The sequence below is a fragment of the Hemiscyllium ocellatum genome, chromosome X (assembly GCF_020745735.1).
Source record: "Hemiscyllium ocellatum isolate sHemOce1 chromosome X, sHemOce1.pat.X.cur, whole genome shotgun sequence".
Taxonomy (NCBI): Eukaryota; Metazoa; Chordata; class Chondrichthyes; order Orectolobiformes; family Hemiscylliidae; genus Hemiscyllium; species Hemiscyllium ocellatum.
Genome location: NC_083453.1, coordinates 23,470,451 through 23,492,139, shown reverse-complemented (window position 1 = coordinate 23,492,139; position 21,689 = coordinate 23,470,451). Strand labels below are relative to the sequence as shown.

General features: G+C 47.7%; 1 protein-coding gene across 1 annotated transcript in view; it reads right to left on the bottom strand.

Annotated features, from left to right (window-relative positions):
• Positions 1–328: 328 nt before the first annotated feature.
• Positions 329–21,689, bottom strand: part of LOC132805690 (unconventional myosin-Ib-like) — a 70,784-nt gene continuing 49,423 nt past the window's right edge. The window contains exons 16-29 of the mRNA XM_060820875.1: positions 20,726–20,926; positions 18,727–18,953; positions 17,734–17,934; positions 16,477–16,570; positions 15,817–15,966; positions 14,967–15,035; positions 12,831–12,917; positions 8,525–8,599; positions 7,569–7,703; positions 4,448–4,554; positions 3,355–3,487; positions 2,630–2,782; positions 1,684–1,811; positions 329–803 (exon numbers count right to left, since the gene is read on the bottom strand). Coding sequence (XP_060676858.1) covers positions 680–803; positions 1,684–1,811; positions 2,630–2,782; positions 3,355–3,487; positions 4,448–4,554; positions 7,569–7,703; positions 8,525–8,599; positions 12,831–12,917; positions 14,967–15,035; positions 15,817–15,966; positions 16,477–16,570; positions 17,734–17,934; positions 18,727–18,953; positions 20,726–20,926 — 1,884 coding nt within the window. The 3' untranslated portion in view covers positions 329–679. The remainder of the gene's footprint in view (positions 804–1,683; positions 1,812–2,629; positions 2,783–3,354; positions 3,488–4,447; positions 4,555–7,568; positions 7,704–8,524; positions 8,600–12,830; positions 12,918–14,966; positions 15,036–15,816; positions 15,967–16,476; positions 16,571–17,733; positions 17,935–18,726; positions 18,954–20,725; positions 20,927–21,689) is intronic.

Below are 21,689 nucleotides of genomic sequence, written 5' to 3'. Positions count from 1 at the left end.
AGTGGAGGAGACAAATAAAATTCTAAAATTACATGCATGTGTAAAATCTGTTTGAGCTGCAATTCAGGAAGGGCCTTTGTATGTGTAATGTTTCAGGAACATTACCTGAATTTGATTTTCACTGTTAGAGGAGTGGATAATTTTGGCCAAATCTGTCAAAAATCAGTTCCCAACTATCAGAAACAGAAATAAAAACATTTTGCTTTCTTTCAGTTCCAACATCTCAAAGAGAGAAAATCTTATTCAATGTGATCCCATAATCTCATGGTAAAGCAGTGCTGAGCATAAATATTAATTGTAATAAGAAGAATACAGAATATACAGCATTTTCCATGATCGGGTACACGGGAGAGGATTGTTTTCTTGGCTGACATGATTTAAATTGATCCACATGGAAGAATCTACAGTATTTACGATGATTGGCAAGCATTTGAGGGTTAAAAGCTCTGCTACTTTAGTCCTGCTTACAAGTTGGGAGCACATATTGCACTAGCGCTGCTGAATTTTTCTTCTTTGGTTCCCATACAAATCAATGTACATCAAGCCCAGAACCTACTGGTAAAGTGATGATTAATCAAAAGTTGCTGTTCATTTTAAAAATAAACTGCTACTGCTTTGAGGCCTCAGGTCCGAGAGATTCCACAATCCTGAGTAGAGATAGGTGTTGAAGCCACCGCTGTTAGGGAACCTGGACCTCGAGTAAGTGACTGTTTTTCTTCTTGCACACCGGAATATTTCCATTTTTCCCTGTTGTTTTTACAAACTTCACAGAGACTGTGGTTTTGTTGAACTTAAGAGAGAGTCTGCAAAGGAGAAAATTGGGCAAAGCTTTAAGCTGCAATAAAGCACCGTGTATGATACTGAAATGGTTTGTCTGTGATCTCCCTCTTGAGAAAGTTTCCTGGGAGTGTTTGATGGGGAATGTTAGAGAGGGAGCTGTACTCTGTGTATCTAACCCCATGCTGCCACTGTCCTGGAGTGTTTGGGGGGGGGGGGGGGGGGGGGGCGGGGAGCTCCCTGGGAGTGTCTGATGTGGGGAACAGTGTAGAGGGAGCTTTACTCTGTATCTAACCTCCTGTCCCTGGAAGTGTTTGATGGGGGGGATCAGTGTAGTGGGAGATTTACTCTGTATCTAACCCTGTGTTGTCACTGTCCTGGGATGGGAAGGGAACAGTGTAGAGGGAGTTTTACTCTGTATCTAACCCCTTGTCCCTGGGAGTGTTTGATGGGGGGGGGGGGGAGACAGTGTAGAGGGAGCTTTACTCTGTATCTAGCCCCCTGTCCCTGGGTGTGTGTGATGTGGGGGACAGTATAGAGGGAGCTTTACTCTGTATTTAACCCCCTGTCCCTTGGAGTGTTTGATGGGGGGGGAACGGTGTAGAGGGAGCTTTACTCTGTATCTAACCCCCTTATCTCTGGGAGTGTTTGATGGGGGTTCAGTGTAGAGAGAGCTTTACTCTGTATCTAGCCCCCTGTCCCGGGGTGTGTGTGATTGGGGGGGGGGGGGGACAGTGTTAGAGGGAGCTTTACTCTGTGTCTAACCCCGTGCTGTCCCTGTCTGGAATAGATTGCTTCTCCATTCTCAATAACAAAACATGAAGCTGAAAAACGTGACCATGATAAAAGAACAGCATTGGGTTTGAATCGATCTTCATCTGCGTCAAATTGATTTGTTGTACTTACTCATCCTGTATCTCGAGGTTTATCCTCTGTTGGGTTGTGTCCAATATTGAGCGATGCAGTTTGGTAGTGAGCTCCACAAGATGGTCACTGTTTAACAGCAAGTCTCCCTTCACTCCAACAGAGGAGTTCTGGAAGGGTGAAGAAATGAAATACTTTTTTTTTTCATTTTAGTCACTTGATTTGAAAGCAAAATTCCTCTGTCAAAGCTGCACTTTTATAATTTGGAAGGTAGGGTTATTATTAATTTCTAAAAATAATTACTTTCCTGATTTCATACTTTTAAACAACTGACTGAACACATTTTTTTAAAATGCTACTGTTGCCTTAGATTTTGTTGCAAACATTCATATGGCTTTGTTTTCCTGTGCTTAACATCCTTCTTTATGCTGGACTTACTATGTTCAGAAAGTATTTGTGCTTCAAGTCATAGTTATTTTGAACTGTATTGCTCAGCATACAAACTGTTAATAGGATGCTGGAAATTGTGGCAGGTAAGTGTTGAACACCACTGTGCAATAAAAGATCAAATCTGCACGTTTTATTTTAATCGTGATACTGTTGACCTGGGCACGGTGCATTTTATGACTCAAATGATCTCTTATGTGACTGCTGTGCTCTTCCAGCACCACTAATCCAGAATCTTATGTAACCCTATTTAGTATCAAGCAGCTGAATGGTCAATATTTTCTCAGACGGGTATCAATACAGCTGACTCGCAAGGAGGTGCCAGGGACAACTTTGTCATCAAATATCAAATTATTTCCTTGCTGCACTCCAGCTGGTAGAGGTCCGATTCTAAACCAAGCAGAGAAGGGATGAGACTGTTATCTCGCACAGCCGCGTTTCAAATGGAAGCAGGGCTGAACGACATGATACGCTTATTATTTTTCATACTGTTCGCGAACCTTGGCATAATTCATTCATCAGCATTTAAGATACTGCTCACCTCCACTATATGTAGCGCAAATAGTCCGTCTTTACATTCACTCATGGAGATGCTCTTGATCTCATTCATTTTGATCAGGGTTTTAATTTGAGTGGATTTTGCATCAGCTAGGGCAAAGTAGTTGTTTGTCATCATTAAGATCCTTGGAGAATGCTAGAATGGAGATGGCACAAGTACACGGTCAACAACAGTGGTATCAATGTGTAGAAAGAGCTAGAAATTGTAACATTACACCCATTTTTTCTGAGCTTGTCTGGCCCCACTAATACCTAACATTGGCCACGTGAGAGGTCCAGCAAGCTATTGCTGGGAGAAGGACATCATGGCCACAATCATCATGTTCTCCCTCACAAAGCCATTAGATAGTGCTTGGGCAGGAAGACACAAAAAGAACCAGAGGTAGGGCTCTTGTGGTGCAAAATGGTAATGTCCTTACCTCTGAACCAGGAGCCTAGGTCAAATCCCACCTCCCCAAGCTGTGTCATAACATCGCTGAACAGGTTGGTTTAAAAAATTGAATGAGCAGTGAGCCTTAGTGATGTTACGGGAAGTGAAAAAGTAGAGTTACCGAGTCTAATGGCACAAGGTCAATCCACAGCACAGACTCAATCTTATGAATGAACCATCGTTTTAACTCCCTCACAAACTCTGTTGGCTTCTTCGTTCTCCCGGTTTTATTAATTGCAACAACTCGCTAAATGGCACATTGCCATTTCTCTCCTTACCTTTCCATCCTTTCTGTTAATTTTCATGGCAGTGTCCATCATAAGTAACTTCCCCTCTATGCCATTGGCTAATTTCTGGTATTTGGCCTTTCTCTGAGCATCCAAATATTGTCCTTTGAAGGGCTGAGGCACACTGACAAGGTCACAGAAACAGTGGATTATGGAAACAAGGTCAGGCAAGCACCAGTAAATTAACAAACCTGCAAAACTACAGTTAAGGGGGATATTCCCCAAGCACAATCGCGAGTACGAGGTAAAAACAATGACTGCAGATGCTGGAAACCAGATTCTGGATCAGTGGTGCTGGAAGAGCACAGCAGTTTAGGCAGCATCCAACGAGCAGCAAAATTGACGTTTCGAGCAAAAGCCCTGATGAAGGGCTTTTGCCCGAAACGTTGATTTCGCTGCTCGTTGGATGCTGCCTGAACTGCTGTGCTCTTCTAGCACCACTGATCCAGACAATAGTGAGTACACAGAGTTCCCAGAACTTGGGACTGAGTCAGATAATTCTGAGAAAGAAGTTAGCTAAATGAGTATAAGACTGGTGGTTAAAGAGACAGGTACAGGCTTGACAGGCACAATGGTTCTGTGCATGTTCAAGATCTCGAGCTTCAATTTCTCCTGTTGGCCTGAAAAATGATCGTATGACTGACCTTAGGTGTATATCTGGCAGGAGAATTTCCAAGAGATTCAGTCTCCTCCCAAAACATTGGCAGAAATGCTGAGAGCATGCCTGAAATAGCAATTTGAGTGTGGTGGAAAATGGCTGACAGCCCAGGGGTTGGACAAAGGCGGTCTCGGGGCCCTCTGATGATAATGCCAGTGTTTTATTTGGCTGTCTAAATCCTTGAGCACTGCTGCTACAAGGTCACAATATGAAAGAATGGAGCAGCAGAAAGAACTGCCCTCTTGTCATAAAAGTGAAAGTTTGTAACTTTGCCTCAGATCACCACATCTTTTCCAAAGGCTGGGAATAGTATACTGTATAGTAGGTTAGTAAAAGATAACTTTTGTCAGCCTGTTCAAGAAACATTGACAAAGACCCAAGTCTTTTGGATCTTTTCAGTTGGATCTTTGAAAAGTATTCTAGTACCTGGAGGCATACGAGGCTTTCTTATCCTTGAAGAGTTCACTGGCGTACAGCTTCTCTTCTAATTCCACTTTCCTCTGGTTTGAGATTCCCTCCCTGTATTTCTTGCACTGAAATCAGGAAGTGGGAGACAATGAGCAACTCTAAAGTTTCAGAAATGCAGCGCCTTTGAATAAATAGTTTCCACTACTTAAAAAAAAGTTCAAGTTTTAAATGGGACAGGCTGTTGTTATATTGATCAAAATGTGACAGCTGTTAGCAATTTACATAAACGTCATTTTCAAAGTTAATGGTGACATTGTTTTAAACTCTTCATTTATGTTGGGCTGGGCAGCAACAATGTGGACCGTACTTTAGTCTTATTGCCATATGGACTGTATGATTGTGTTTAACATCATTCCGATAGGACCAACAAAGATTACAAAGTGCACATCAATATTCCTGGCCAGCATGGAGATGGTTAGGTGTCATTCACACTCAGAAAGCTCTCTGCTGTAAGAAGTAACTGGGAGCATACATGCACACAATTAGGAGTAGGAGCAGGCGGTTCAGCATATTGACTGGAGAAATTTAACTGAAATTTGCAAGAAATAATCTTGTTTTTATAGGGGGATCCTGTTGTAGTATTATTCAGAAGTTCTGTTTGTTGTAGGTTGTAGAGACTTGGTTTAAATATATTGTTTATTACTTTGCAGTGCTACAGTTTTTTTTGCAATTAAGGCAAAGAGGACTTCTAAGGGATAGATAAAGAACTGACTAAAGTTAGTGAGTTTTGAGAAGATTTGTTGCTCAGGTTGAGGTTCAGGATGTAAGGTTGCCCACTGAGCTGGAAGGTTTATTTTCAAGCCAACTTACATCCAACTGACTAAAGTATTGCAAGAATAACTGCTGCTGAGGGGATGGGATTGACTCCTGAGCACAGACTGCAAGTCAAACCAGGAGCTTTCTGCTCTGTATTGTTCACCGTATCGTTAACATACCCACTGAGTTCGTAGGAGGAACTCACCCTTCTCTCTTCTCACTTTCATGTTCACAGTTCACCCTTATTCTCAAACGTAGTGTACCAGTTACTAAATTGTCTGTGATGGATCAAGGACAAGTGCCTCTAGTGATTAATCACTGTTGAATCAGTCATGATCGCGACCCAGGACCTAGTTCCTGATTCTCTTGATCGCTGAAGAACAACAGAACAACTGCAATTTCGCACTCTTACAACAATACATAAAATCAGGATTTCAAACTAATGTTCCACCAACTAATTTAAAGTGCAAGGTACACTTAGATTAGATTAGATTCCCTACAGTGTGGGAACAGGCCCTTCAGCCCAATGAATTCACACCGACCCTCTGAAGAGCAAACCACCCAGACCCATTCCCCTGGACCTAACATGGCCAATTCACCTGACCTGCACATATTTGGACTGTGGGAGGAAACCGGAGCACCCAGAGGAAACCCACGCAGACACTGGGAGAATGTGCAAACTCCACACAGACAATTGCCCAAGGCGGGAATTGAACCCAGGTCCCTGGTGCTGTGAGGCAGCAGTGCTAACCACTGAGCCATCATGCCGCCCCTCTAAAGTTAAAAATATTTAAAAATATAGCTTTCAGGTCTGCTCCTCTGAAGAATCTTGGTACATTTTATGTCATGAAAGGTGCTATATGAATGTGGTAAAAGAACTGCCACCCTGCCCACACAGAACATAGGAAAGCAAACTTGGCCAAACTATACCAGAAACCATCCAGAATGCCTCAGCAGGGACCAAGCAGGCTGACAAGTGAAACCAGACAGCACTCACAGACCAGGGAATACACTTCCCAAAACCCACTAACAATACCCAGTCAGCACAGCTGTCCCAAAGCCCCGAAGGCAGGCTCATAACACAGTAATACCAAAGCCACACAAAGAACAGGTCAGAGACAGAGGCACCAAAGGACTCTGTTCGCAGGACAGGAACAATAGGAGCACCTTACTCACCTACCCTGCAAAGAAGACTGAAATCTCCGGACCCATTGATACTGTCAGGATGTTGCATTGTATCAAGAATCAAGACATTCATCCGATAACTATTTTCCGACTAGCATCATTGTAATCAGATTACTCCACTTTAAAATACATTGTATCTTTCCCATTTCTAATTAACCTTATTGTACAAGATTATTATAAAACCTGGCTTCTTTCTCAGCTCGAGGAAGAGAACCCTTGATCTACCTGCACAGACCGTCAGTTCTATGTCAGCCTCATCAGTTTCTCTTTCAGCAATATCACTTGTAATAAACAGCCTGTCAATTTCACTCGATCTGGTTTGTGTGGTCTCTGCTTTATTGGGCTAATTTCTTGGACAATAAATAAGAATAATTGTGATAACACCATAGACTAATCGGCACCTGCAATACTGAGCTGAGCTTCAGGGTGGCAGTTTTTCAGCAGTGTTACCTGAAGGGTTTTGGCCTTAGTTCTGAGCCACAGATCTTATTTTGTTTGTACTTTATCATTAGAAATTCTGAGATGCTCAGAACTATGAAAGATATTGATCTCAATAATAAAATACACAGGGCATAGCAAGACAGGTTCAGGGTGAACAGCAGTTCAGTAACAACAGTTTGCATTCGGTATTTTCAATACAATAAACCATCACCAGGCACTTCACAGGCATGTAAACAAACATACATTTGGCACCGATTTACGTCAGAAAGCACAAAGGAACAGGTTTAGGAACAAAATCCAACTGACTAAACAGCAAAATCGTGTTAAATTACAAGGATGGGCTGCACAAACTGACTGTAATTCTTCAAATGGAGGAGATCAGGGGGATTTTATATTATTAAAGAGTTCAATGGGGTTCATAGAGAGAAACTATTCCCTCTTGTGGGGAGAGATCAGAACCGAGAGGGGGGGGGGGGGTGCAGATCCTCAAAATAAAAGCCAGGCTTGTCCAGGAATCCTGCCATGATCTCATCCAATGGCAAATTAGGTTTGAGGGGCTGAACAGTCTCCCATTGCTATACATCTGTTACGCGTTCAGTAAAATGCTGCATTATATAATGCTGTTGCAGAATAATATAAGGATAAACTGGTCACATAGCATCTTAGGCTGGAGCCTGCTTTGTTTTAGCTTTCTGACCTTCCAGAGGTAAAAAATCATCTTCAGTTGCTGGTGAGTGTTTTCCAAGAAGTGATAAGGCAATGCTGGCCACTTCTTATCTGTTGGAGACATTGAGGGTAGTGTCTTCTTTAGGCCAAGAAAGTATTTTTGTATCTTTAAGGGTAAAAGGAAATAAAAGTTATTGTAGTTTTAAACATATTCCTATATGCACACAAATACAGTATATTGTGTGGGGAGGCTATATTAGATGCCAACATCTTTCTTCATATCTTAAAAATAATACACACTGCTGTTCTACATTGTCTAGTCAGACATCTGACTGACTTACTTTCAGGCTCTAACACTGAGTGTCTGGTTCTCAAAGTAGGATCACCTATACCTGCCTCTTCACTCCATCTGCATCCAGCTTGCCCCAAGATTAGGAACTCAGCGTTGATAAATCACTGCCACAAAACTGCTTTCCCGCCACTCAATGACCTGGTATCTCTTGGTCTGCTAAATGGTGATGGTGCAAGATAGAAGGAGGGATATACTGACAGGCTTAGCCACATCTGACCTCAGCAGTGCTCACAGAGATATCCACCGCCCAGATACAGAAGGCATCCAAACAGCGGGAGGCTCATGAGATGCAAAGAGGAAACATAGCTAAACAGTTCTTTCTTTCAGAAATTTACGTTTAATCAAAGTCACTACTAATTCGGCGTCACTGGGCAATCTCGTTCACAGAGTTCCCCGAAGTGGCTTGAAAAATTGAAATGTCCCGGTGATCCAACAAGGAGTGATCTGCTGAATGTGGAAATCAGTTTGATGTCAGGGCGGTGTGGGTTCTGAAATGCAGCTTGATCAAAGTAGACCTGAGTGTGCTCATTACCAACATTAGATGCAAAGTGGCTGGTGCGTAGTTCCCCAGCATCATCAGCATCCCCTTCATAAGTTACCAACCATTAATTACAATACACATAGCACAAACTCACAATCGAAGACATGATGAAGTTACGGATTGTCTTTGAAGCATTACTTTTGAAGTACTTCCTATTCCTTTTTCGCACCTGAGATCACAAACAGAGGACAATGAGTGACAGAAGCTGTGGACAGGTTTTCTGCTCAAGGTAAAAACATAGACTTTCCATTAATTCGTCTTAGCTTCCACATTTCGGGTCATTCGTGGTTTCAAATTTTTCTTGTTGAAGAACCCCTTTTCTAATGGGTTAGTAATCAGAGACCACCCTTCCCACACCGTTATGGTAATTCTTTTACAATAGAGTATAATAATCTATAATACATAATAGTTTAATGTTTTGTAATATGCAATAGTTTACAGTACACTTTATAATATTTGATTAGAATGTAGTTTAGAACGTAAAACTGTATAATACTGATGGTACATGCTGAAGGATTCTGATAACTCTTTTAAGAAAACAGGCATTTACTTCTAGATACCTGTCAGGTCAGGTGCCTGTTTCTATCTAAACATTTTTGGGGTGTGAAGGGAGGTGATAGCATAAGCACAGAGAATCCATGAAGAAAGCAGAGAGACAGCACAGAGACCGTGGGAGCATGGCGAACAGGGAGGGCCTTAGCCAAACATAGACAGCAGGAAAACAAGATGGATACAAGCGTATGAAATAGGAGCAGTCAGACCACTCAGCCTCTCATACAATAAGATCAGAACTGAACTATTTGTCTGCATTCCTATCTTCCCTCAATGACCTTAGATTCTTGTCAGGAAAGGGAATCAATCCAGATCAGCCGTAATCAATATTCAACGATTCTGCATCTGCCACATTGTGAGGCAGAGAGTTCCAACCTCTGAGAAAAACTTCTCCTCATTGTCCTGAACGGGTGTCCCCCTTGTTCTAGACTCACCCAAAAGAGGAAACATTGTTTCCACATCTACCTTATCCAGACCAGGCAGGATTTTATACACTTCCATGAAATCACCCTATCTCATGTGAACCATTTCCAACCTTCCTTAAATAAGAAGATCAAAATGGGACCCAGTGGGTGAGATGTGGTCTCACCAATGCCCTGTATAACTGAAGTATAATGTGTTGGCTTTTATGTTAAATTCCCCCTCATGACAAAGGCAAGCATCCCATCAGGCTTTCCTGATTAATGCAGTACCACATCCCAGGAGCAGCACAGTGTTCCTAGATCCACGCAGCCCAGCTTCAGGACCACTGACTTCGGACTTGGTCCCAACCTTCTGTAGGAATAGGAAATTCGATGTTTCGGGCATAAGCCCTTCATCAGGAATGAGGAGAGTGTGCCAGGCAGGCTAAGATAAAAGGTAGGGAGGAGGGACTTGGGGGAGGGGCGATGGAGATGTGATAGGTGGAAGGAGGTCAAGGTGAGGGTGATAGGCCGGAGTGAGGTGGGGGTGGAGAGGTCAGGAAGAGGATTGCAGGTTAGGAGGGCGGTGCTGAGTTGAGGGAACCAACTGAGACAAGGTGGGGGGAGGGGAAATGAGGAAACTGGAGACATCTGAGTTCATTCCTTGTGGTTGGAGGGTTCCCAGGCGGAAGATGAGGCGCTCCTCCTCCAGCCGTCGTGTTGTTATGTTCTGCCTCCTCTATATTGGGGAGACGGGCCGCTTACTTGTGGAACGCTTCAGAGAACACCTCAGGGACGCCCGGACCAACCAACCCAACCACCCCGTGGCTCAACACTTTAACTCTCCCTCCCACTCCACCGGGGACATGCAGGTCCTTGGACTCCTCCACCGGCAGACTGTAACAACACGACGGCTGGAGGAGGAGCGCCTCATCTTCCGCCTGGGAACCCTCCAACCACAAGGAATGAACTCAGATTTCTCCAGTTTCCTCATTTCCCCTCCCCCCACCTTGTCTCAGTCGGTTCCCTCAACTCAGCACCGCCCTCCTAACCTGCAATCTCCTTACTGACCTCTCCGCCCCCACCCCACTCCGGCCTATCACCCTCACCTTGACCTCCTTCCACCTATCACATCTCCATCGCCCCTCCCCCAAGTCCCTCCTCCCTACCTTTTATCTTAGCCTGCCTGGCACCCTCTCCTCATTCCTGATGAAGGGCTTATGCCCGAAACGTCGAATTTCCTATTCCTTGGATGCTGCCTGACCTGCTGCGCTTTAACCAGCAACACATTTTCAGCTGTGATCTCCAGCATCTGCAGACCTCATTTTTTACCCCAACCTTCTGTAGAATGTTTTTGAGAAGCACTTTGATATAGTTCTTAGGGGGAGAAGGGCTGAGTGGCCTGACTGCTCCTATTTCATACGCTTGTATCCATCTTGTTTTCCTGCTGTCTATGTTTGGCGAAGGCCCTCCCTGTTCGCCATGCTCCCACTGCCTCTGTGCTGTCTCTCTGCTTTCTTCATGGATTCTCTATGCTCATGCTATCACCTCCCTTCACACCCCAAAAACGTTTGGATAGATAGGGCGGCACGGTGGCTCAGTGGTTAGCACTGCTGCCTCACAGCACCTGTAGACCTGGGTTCAATTCCCGACTCAGGCGATTGACTGTGTGGAGTTTGCACGTTCTCCCCGTGTCTGCGTGGGTTTCCTCCGGGTGCTCCGGTTTCCTCCCACAGTCACAAAGATGTGCGGGTCAGGTGAATTGGCCAAGCTAAATTGCCCGTAGTGTTAGGTAAGGGGCAAATGTATGGGTGGGTTGCGCTTCGGTGGGGTCAGTGTGGACTTGTTGGGCCGAAGGGCCTGTTTCCACACTGTAAGTCTAATCTAATTGCAAGTGAGCATATTTAACAATCCTACCAACCCTTCTCTCGCATTCCTGAACAAGATACAAGTAGTTTGAATGCTAATCCCTCTCAGCCCAAGCCTCTAATCTGCCTTGGTCTAGTCAGTTTTAAGTTGACCCAGTGAGGCACAGTGTAGGTGGGAACAGGGCCTCCCAAGGGAGCACAGACAGATTCAGTTATTAATAATAAGGGTGGGGAATAGAGTTCAATCTGAACTCATCCACATTCGATCGGCAAAAGGGGAGTTGAGAATAGTGACAGAATACTGATGGTGGTGTAGCAGGTGTCACAGAGCAAACGGAAAGCTAACCTTTTGCAAACAAAATCTCATCGCCCTTGGGTTGGTTGGAGTTTGTGGTCTGCAAAGTGGGTAAAAAATGAGGTCTGCAGATGCTGGAGATCACAGCTGCAAATGTGTTGCTGGTCAAAGCACAGCAGGTTAGGCAGCATCTCAGGAATAGAGAATTCGACGTTTCGAGCATAAGCCCTTCATCGTGGCTCCTGCATGTAACATTCGGACTGTATTCACTAGGAGCTCAGAAGAGCAAGGAGGGAGAATCCCATAGAAACCTGGAGAGTTCTAACGGGACTGGACGGGGCAATAAACACAGGAAGGAGGTTCCCGACAACTGGGTGGGGGGGCCAAAGCCAGGAGATGGGGTAGGACTGAGATGTGTCATCACCCAGAGAACGTTAAAAGTCACACAAGACCAGGTGATAGTCCAACAGGTTTATTTGAAAATACAAGCTTTCAAAGTGCTGCTCCTTCGTCACGAGTTACCTGATGAAGGAGCGATGCTCCAAAAGCTTGTACTTTCAAATAAACCTATCAGACTGTCACCTTAACTTTGTCCACCCCAGTCCAACACCGGCTCCTCCACATCATGTTTACCCAGACAGTGGAGGGTTGGGGGGGGAGCGGGATGACCCTGTAGGATTCTCTGCCACAGAAGGTTGGGACCAAGACATGGAATGTTTTTGAGAAGGACTTTGATATAGTTCTTAGGGGGAAGAAGGGAATTGAAGAGTATGGGGCGGGGGGATGAGTTGGACGATCGACTGTGATCATATTGAACAGGGAGCAGGAATCGAGGGGTTGAATGGCCTGCACCTGATTTCTGTGTTTCATTGGCTCTAAAACTCTTTGGGAAATTGTCTGGTCAATCAGATCATCTGCTTCGGAATGACTTTTGATGAGGGCACTGCAGAGAAGGTCCTTGTTGGTTTTTGAGATTGCGGCGATTAGATCTTTCATGTCTGTCTGAGGGGGCAGAGGCAGCCACTGCTTAACAGTTCACACAGCCTAGCATCCCCTCAGTCAGATTTATGTTCCTGTCCCTGGAACTGAACTCGTGATCCTCTGACTTGAGTGATAAATGCTTCCCAGTGCCTGAGACCCTGCTAGGCTCATAAATATGTCACATGAAAAATGACACATGTTAAAAGGTGCCACAAACTGCCAAGAAGCGCAGTAACGTGGGGCACGCAGTTTATTCCAGGAGCAGCAGACCAAAGGCAGTATTGCCATCGCGAACCCTTTTACCTGGTAACCATGCCAATAAGCTGCAATGACAGAGGCAGCCTCAGCACGTCGCTTCTCCTCCTGGAGATCTCTCTGGGTTTTGCGAACCTGCAACAAGAAACAGTAATCTTACTCCATGAAGCCTGGAAAGATTGAAGGGTCTGCAGGTGCAGAGAGGTGTGCCTCGGCAGGTCCATGAAAATAACCAGGAGTTAAAATTGAAATTTAAAAGCCACAACTTGCAATTTGACAGAAGCTTTAACATCATTAACATCCTGAGCTGTTCACAGCAGCAGAAACCAGATGACACATTGACCGGACGTTCGGGTCACCCGCCAGAATCTCCCCTCAGGCCCAGATTCGGAGAAACAGGTTTTCAGGAGCGTTTTAAAGGAGCAGACAGGCGGATAGACAGACAGACAGAGAGATGTTGACGGGGTTATGGTGGAATTGCAAGCCCCAAACACCAACCCATGGCCCGCAGACTTCCAGGCAACGGAAGGCACAGCCACCAATAGCTGAGTGATAGAGATTAGAAGGGAAGAGGCCGGAATTGGAGGAGCACAGAGATAGGGAGGGGGTGTAGGGGGCTGGAGGAAGTGACACACACACAGATAGGGAGGGGGTGTAGGGGACTGGAGGGAGTGACACACACAGAGCTAGGGAGGGGGTGTAGGGGGGCTGGAGGGGGTGACACACACACAGATAGGGAGGGGGAGTAGGGGACTGAAGGGGGTGACACACAGAGCTAGGGAGGGGGTGTAGGGGGCTGGAGGGGGTGACACACACACAGATAGGGAGGGGGTGTAGGGGGCTGGAGGGGATGACACACAGAGATAGTGAGGGGGTGGAAGGGGGCCAGAGGAGGTGACACACACTGAGATAGGTAGGGAGCTGGAGGGGATGACACACACACAGATAGGGAGGGGGTGTAGGGGGCTGGAGGGGGTGACACACAGAGATAGGGAGCGGTGTAGGGGGCTGGAGGGGGTGACCCACACAGAGATAGGGAGGGGGTGTAGGGGGCTGGAGGGAGTGACACACACAGTGATTGGGAGGGGGTGTAGGGGGCTGGAGGAGGTGACACACACAGAGATAGGGAGGGGGGTAGGGGGCTGGAGGGGGTGACACACAGAGATGGGGGGGCTGGAGGGGAGTGACACACAGAGGTAGGGAGGGGGTGTAGGGGGCTGGAGGGGGTGACATACACAGAGATAGGGAGGGAGTGTAGGGGGTGACACACACAGAGATAGGGAGGGGGTGTAGGGGGCTGGAGGGGCTGACACACACAGAGATAGGGAGGGGGTGTAGGGGGCTGGAGGGGGTGACATACACAGAGATAGGGAGGGGGTGTAGGGGGCTGGAGGGGGTGACACACACAGAGATAGGGAGGGGGTGTAGGGGGCTGGAGGGGGTGACACACACAGAGATAGGGAGCGGGTGTAGGGGGCTGGAGGGGGTGACACACACAGGGATAGGAGATGTAGGTGGTTGGAGGAGATGCGAGAATTAGACGTCTCTGTGAGGTCACCATGTATTACCTAAGTTAATAATCTCACATTGTCAATAAATTTGTCGCTTTATTGTAGAGCTCCAGATGTTAAATGATAAACTGCCCAGGCTCCCAGATCACGTTGCTATGGAAGCTTTTGTGACTGGATTGATTTTAAATGTATTCTGAGATGTCACTTAATCTCTGCACAAACACTGCATGTTGACTTTCTCTGTTCGTTTCCAGCCAGATGCATCGTAGTGACTGTCATGGTGTACTGGGTGTGGTCATTACCAAACAGTGCGTGGTTGTCAGTCAGGGCACCTCACCAGCTTACTGGAGCTCACCTCAAAGTGGCTCAGGTGGTAAATGCATCACTCAGTGTGGCACAGAACTGGCAAACCCTGGGTATTGGGCAAACCCCAATTCTGCACCAACTCAACTCAGCCTCCACACCCATCGGTTTGCTCTCACTAATCTCCCTGATCTGGCTCGGGATTATCTCACCAAACGTCCACCAACATTCCCACTCCTATCATGGAGGAAATAGTCTCTGTCAAAGAACACTCTTACCCTGTCCAGTCAGGTTAGAAGTGGCATACGGGCACCATCATCTGGCCCTCGACACATGCACTCTCCCCCACAGGAGGTCACCCAGTACTCACCTTCCAGCCCCTGGTGCAGGCCTGCAGGACAATCGTGGCTTGCTTCAATCTTTTGTATTTCTTTTGTTGCTGTGACGATTCATACAACAATAAAAAAAGACAGAATTAACAAGGAAACGTTTTGCTGAGCTTGGTTTCAATGGTTGTGTCTTTTATCCGACACTAATTTTATTCCCTGACATTGTCGAGGCCTCCAGCCACCATTACGGGGATCACAAAGCCAGCCTTGAAGTTTCGAGGCTCAAATGGTGAGTGTCAGGAGATTTTTTTTACACCCGGGTTAGGACTGCCACTGGCAAAGCTGGCGTTCACTGACTGCCCCTTGTTGCCCTGAGAAGCTTTTTCCTTAGCTGCCACGTAGGACAATTCAGAATTAACCATGAGCACGTGGGCTACAGTCACAGATAGGCCCGGACTGGCTAAATAGAGATGACTGGCCTCCTTACTTAAAGGGATGTTTGCGGAAGAGTTGGGTTTGTAACAACAATCTGATAACTTTGTGGACACTTTTACTGATACCAGTTTTTTGTGACAGATTTATTTTTTAAAAATCAATCAAAATCCTCACAAGAACAACATCCACTTTTGAGGCTTCCTTGTGGTTTTCTGACTGAGCCACAAAGGGATTCCTTTCTCGTGACATTGTGGCGCTCTCTCGAAGCACTGTGGGAGTGTTCAGGAATGTTTGCTCCTGAAATGGAATCAATGGTTCCGAAACTCAGGGAACATTTCAGTAATGCACAAAATTCATTCTCAGCTCCCCTAGAAAGAGGGAAAGAGTGAACATCTTGATTTTGGTGACTCATGTTTGACCTGAAAAATAAGGCAAATCCGCGCGACCCAGACTTACATTATATCCCCTGAACCGGGCCGAGATCACAATCTGACTTTTCTTCATCAACAGGAAGTGGGTCCGGCATTTCCAGCCACGATATGTCTTCTGAATCAAGGTAGCCAGCAATTCCATCTGAATCCGCCGTCGATCTTCCAGGTCAAAGAGCTGGAAGACAGGCAGAAATCATCAAAATGGGCTTCAGTGAGAATCGTGGGGAGTCAACCATTTTGCATTAATCTCAGCACACGCTTCATAAAACTGAGACGCCGCTCCTGTTAATGATGTCCCTTTGTGAAAGCAAAGAGGCAAACATCAAACCTTTAAGAGAGAGCTAGGAGCAGGAGTAGGATAGTTGTCCCTTTGAGCCCTGCTGCCCCATTGAATGGGGTCATGGTTGTTCATCCAACTCAGTCCTCTATTCCCCACCCCCCTCCCCAACCCCCACCCACCCACCCATACCCTTCAATCCCTTTAGCTCTAAGAACTATATCCAGCTCCTCAAAAACATCCTATGTTTTAGCCTTGACCAGTCTCACTTGCAGAGAATTCCACAGGCTCAGCCCAGGCCTAGTCTTCACGTATTGTCCTCAGGGACAGCTACGAGCTGACTCTCCCCAGTTCCTTTTTAAAACATTTGGAAGCATGCGGTAATCAACTTAATCGCCAAATACTCACTGTTCGTGGATTTTTGATAAAGATCTTTGTCTGTCCAAATGCGTATTCCTCCGGGGGGATATTTAACTCTGTCAAAAGGGCTCTCACACCATCGCTTCAGGGAAAAAAAAAGACCAGAGCATTGAAATGATGGTAAGCAGGGGATGACAGAGTCGCTAATTTATCTGAACTTCTAGAGAAAGGCCGCTGGATTTGAAAAGTGAAATTTCTCTCTACACAGACACTGTCAGACCTTTCTCTAGGACTTTGTGTTTTCTTTTGGAATCAGGGCTCTTCCTCCTTGCTTATTCCTTTACCCAAGCAGGGACTGTTTCCGTGTGATTCTAGTGTGAGGTGCCAGGCAGTGAAAGAGAGTGGAGCATCAACATTACCCTCCAGTCGGCAGCGACTTGTCAACCTCAGGGGGACGCCGGCTAATGGGAGCACGTCCAATCAGTTTAGTCCAGGCATCGTCCTTGGACAGCCCGGCCCTGTCCTCATTCAGATATTAGGCACATGTTTTGCATTCGTTGGTATGAAGTCAGAAGTCATATGACATCAGAAGTCACATGACGTCTCCGAAAGTTTGTGATTTTATATCAACCTGTTGGACTATAACCTGGTGTCATGTGACTTCTGACTTTGTCCGACCCAGTCCAACACTGGCATCTCCTCTTCTAGAGTCACATAGCACGGAAACAGACCCTTCGGCCCAACCAGCCCATGTTGACCCTAATCCCAAACTAAGCTAGTCCCATACCTGCCTGCTCCTGGCCCATCTCCCTCCAAACCTTTCCTATCCACGTCCTTATCCAAATGGCTTTTAAACATTCTAATTGTACCCTCACCCACCACTTCCTCAGGATGTTCATTCCACACGCGAACCTCCCCCCTCCCCCCCCCACCCCATGCAACTAAATTGCCTCGCAAGTCTTCTTTAAATCTCTCTCCCCTCACCCTAAAAATGTGCCCCCCAGTACTGAAATCGCCCATCCTGGAGAAAAGGCAACAACCATCAAATGTATCTAAACCCCTCATTATTTCATAAACCCTCTATCCTACACCCTCCTACACCCCAGTGAAAAAAGTCCCAGCCGATCCAGCCTCTCCCTGTAGCTCAATTCCCAACAACATCCCGGTAAATCTCTTCTGAACCCTCTCTAGCTGAATAATATCCTTCCTGTAACAGGGCGATGAGAACTGGACACAGTACTCCAGAACAGGCCTCACCAACGTCCTGTAGGATGGACTTCACAGTTCCAAGGAAACGGTTCTTACCGGTCATTCCCCTTCCAATTTGGCCACGTCTGTTTGCAAAGCATCTTGTACCGCTGTAAGCAGGGCTTGTAGGGGTGCCGATAAGCATAGCCTGCCCTTCGCACCCGCACGTTCTCCATCAGACCCAGGTACCAGACCTGCGACTGCACCAGCTCGTCCACAAACTTGTTCGGGGACTTGGTGTCATTGGGTTTTATGCATCTGCGAAAGGTGAGCACAGGGGAGGGTGACACTTGGTTAAACATTTCAAGAGAACGATGTTGAGACGATACACTGGGCGGATACCGCTCACACACCCTGCGGGGACGGGTGCCCTCGGTCCTAGTCTAGTCTTCAGCCCCAAGCCAACATGCCCAGCTCTTGACTGCCCTCTGAAGTGAGGTTAGTAGGTCACCCAGTACCTGAGCGGGTAATGCTCCCACCATCACTGGCTTTCTTTATTGCTGTAATTCCGTGTCTAACTTGAAGCAATGCCAGCGAGCTGAGCGGTTAATGCCAGTCTCCTCCAATGGAGCTGAGGTGGGCAGAACAGTCAATGCTTTAAACATTCACTGGCTGCCAGTTCGAGGGGGGACTGACTGCCACAAACCCATGACCAACGGGTCTCCCCCACCACGGCGGTGAGCTTCAGGGATACAGCATCGAATCCATCCAGTGTGGAAGCGGGCCACTCAGCCCGTTGAGTCTGCACTGACCCTCTGAAGAGCATCCCACCAAGTCCTCCACCCCAACCTTACCCCAGTAACCCTGCGTTTCCCATGGCCAATCCACCCCAACCTGCCCATGGTCAGACAGTGGGAGGAAACCGGAGCACCTGGAGGAAACCCACGCAGACAGACAGTCACCCGAGGGTGGAATCGAACCCGGGTCCCTAACACTGTGAGGCAGCAGCGCTAACCACTGAGCCACCGTGCCACACTTACTGCCAAATCAATGGGTCGATTTCTAACTGGACAACCCCTCAATCAAGGGATAATGTGGGAAGGGTCCTACCTGATGTAGTTTGGGTTCTTCACCAGAAGATTCTTCATGAGGATCCCTACAGAGGTCTTGAACTGGGAGCCAGCGGTGGGCGGCCTCTTCAGCAATGTCTTACTCGGGTCCCCTTCAGAGAAAAGGGATTTGATGAGCTTGTGCTTGGCCTGCCACATTGCCTTGGACAGGTCACGGTACAAGAGGTCATTGTTCTTGTCTAAGAACTCCGTAACGTTGTATGTCACCTGGAAGAAGGAGCATAAAAACGAATGAGGGCTTTTTCCCCTGGCTCCCCTCTGTTGTGATTGCTCGCTGCTGTCGGGTGCAGCTTCTCAGTTGCCATTCACTCTCTCAAGGAGAAAGTAAGAACCGCAGATGTGGGCGTTCGGAGTCGAAGAGTGTGGTGCTGGAAGAGCGCAGCAGGTCGGGCAGCATCCGAGGAGCAGGAGGATCCTGATGAAGGGCTGATGCCCGAAACATTGATTGTCCTGTCCCTCGGAAGCTGCCTGACCTGCTGTGCTTTTCCAGCACCACTTTCTCGACTCACTCTATAGAAGATCACCTGAGTAAGTATTGGTCCTGTGGAGAGGTTGGAAATTACGCCGTATGTGTGATCCTGACTAGGAGCTCTTCATATATTGGAGATGAAACTTTAGATATCGCCAGTCTGCACAGATTAGTATTGTTGGAGGGTCAGCGCTGAGGGTGCAGGCGCTGTGGGAGGGTCAGTGCTGAGGGAGCGGGTGCTGTGGGAGGGTCAGTGCTGAGGGAGTGGGCGCTGTGGGAAGGTCAGTGCTGTGGGAGGGTCAGTGCTGTGGGAGGATCAGTGCTGAGGGAGTGGGCACTGTGGGAGGGTCAGTGCTGAGAGAGCAGGCGCTGTGGGAGGGTCAGTGCTGAGGGAGTGGGCGCTGTCGGAGGGTCAGTGCTGAGGGAGTGAGTGCTGTGGGAGGGTCAGTGCTGTGGGAGGGTCAGTGCTGAGGGAGTGCACACTGTGGGAGTGTCAGTGCTGGGGGAGTGGGTGCTGTGGGAGGGAGGGTCACTGCTGAGGGAGCGGGTGCTGTGGGAGGGTCAGTGCTGTGGGAGTGGGTGCTGTGGGAGGGTCAGTGCTGTGGGAGGGTCAGTGCTGAGGTAGTGCACGCTGTGGGAGTGTCAGTGCTGGGGGAGTGGGTGCTGTGGGAGGGAGGGTCACTGCTGAGGGAGCGGGTGCTGTGGGTGGGAGGGTCAGTGCTGAGGGAGTGGGTGCTGTGGGAGGGTCAGTGCTGAGGGAGTGGGTGCTGTGGGAGGGTCAGTGCTGTGGGAGTGGGTGCTATGGGTGGGAGGGTCAGTGCTGAGGGAGTGGGTGCTGTGGGAGGGTCAGTGCTGAGTGAGTGGGTACTGTGGGAGAGTCAGTGCTGAGGGAGTGGGCACTGTCAGAAGGTCAGTGCTGAGGGACTGGGCACTATCAGAAGGTCAGTGCTGAGGGAACAGGGGTTGTGTGAGGGTCAGTGCTGAGGGAGCGGGTGCTGTCAGAGGGTCAGTGCTGAGGGAGTGGGCACTGTCAGAAGCTCAGTGCTGAGGGACTGGGCACTGTCAGAAGATCAGTGCTGAGGGAGCGGGCGCTGTGTGAGGGTCAGTGCTGAGGGAGTGGGTGCTGTGGGAGGGTCAGTGCTGAGGGAGTGGGCGCTGTGTGAGGGTCAGTGCTGAGGGAGTGAGTGCTGTGGGAGGGCCAGTGCTGAGGGACTGGCACTGTCAGAGGGTCAGTGCTGTGGGAGTGGGCACTGTGGGAAGGTCAGTGCTGAGGGAGTGGGTGCTGTGGGAGGGTCAGTCCTGAGGGAGTGGACGCTGTGGGAGGGTCAGTGCTGAGGGAGTGGGCGCTGTGGGAGGGTCAGTGCTGAGGGAGTGGGCGCTGTGGGAGGGTCAGTGCTGAGGGAGCGGGCGCTGTGGGAGGGTCAGTGCTGAGGGAGCGGGCGCTGTGGGAGGGTCAGTACTGAGGGAGTGGGCGCTGTGGGAGTATTACTACGTGGAGCAATGTGCTCACCTTTCCTGCATAGTGCTGCACCCGGAAGCAGCTGTCTGTCAGGGTTGTGTCAGTGATGAACTTGGAATTCATTGTCTCCTTGCTCTCGAAATGCTGATGGCTGGAAAAGACCTGGTTTAATTTCTTGAGGAAGGTAAATTCAGTGACGGGACCTGGCCGGAGACATTCTTCATCCAACATTGCCAGGATGCCTTTCTTACTCTGCAAAAGAACAAGCAATATCCCAGCTCATCTGAAAGGCCAGCATTATCTTTGTGTAATTTGGTTGCTTTTCCTGACCCTAGCCTTAATTTCTAATCACACTTCCTCTCGGACCATTGGTACGTGCTTGGCTACAGTTTTGTGAGCTCTAGATGCTTTCTTATACTTTAAGGAACAGGGAGAGTGGCATGGTGGCTCAGTGGCTCGCACTGCTGCCTTATAGCCCCAGGGACCTGGGTTCGATTCTAGCCTCAGGTCTGTATGTGTGGAGTTTGCACATTCTCCCCCTATCTGTGTGGGTTTGCTCTGGTTTCCTCCTGCAGTCTAAAGATGTGCAGATTAGGATGGATTGGACATATTAGATTGTCTTGTAGGTGGGTTAGCCATGGGAAATGCAGGGTTCCTATAGTGTAGTCATGGAGACACTCAATCCTGTCCTGATTTTCAAGAAAGGTCATTGAAGCTAGCTAAATTCAGCAGTGACCAATCCTCATTTGTACAACTTGTGGGAGGTAGTGTTCAAGTTATTTATTTTTATTTACCAACTGGCTTTGGGAGGAACATTGCTGTTTGCTCGTTAGAATAGTTAATTAAATGGCTGGTTGGGTTCCTTTATCTGGAATCATAGACGGCCCCTCATTAAGCTGAAGAAGCTGCAGCTTCCACAGGCAAGGGGAGGATTGGATTTCCCAGATTTTAGGAAATATCAGTTAAGTTCCCTATTAAGTTACATAGCTGATTGGGTCTTGTCTGATCCGCAATC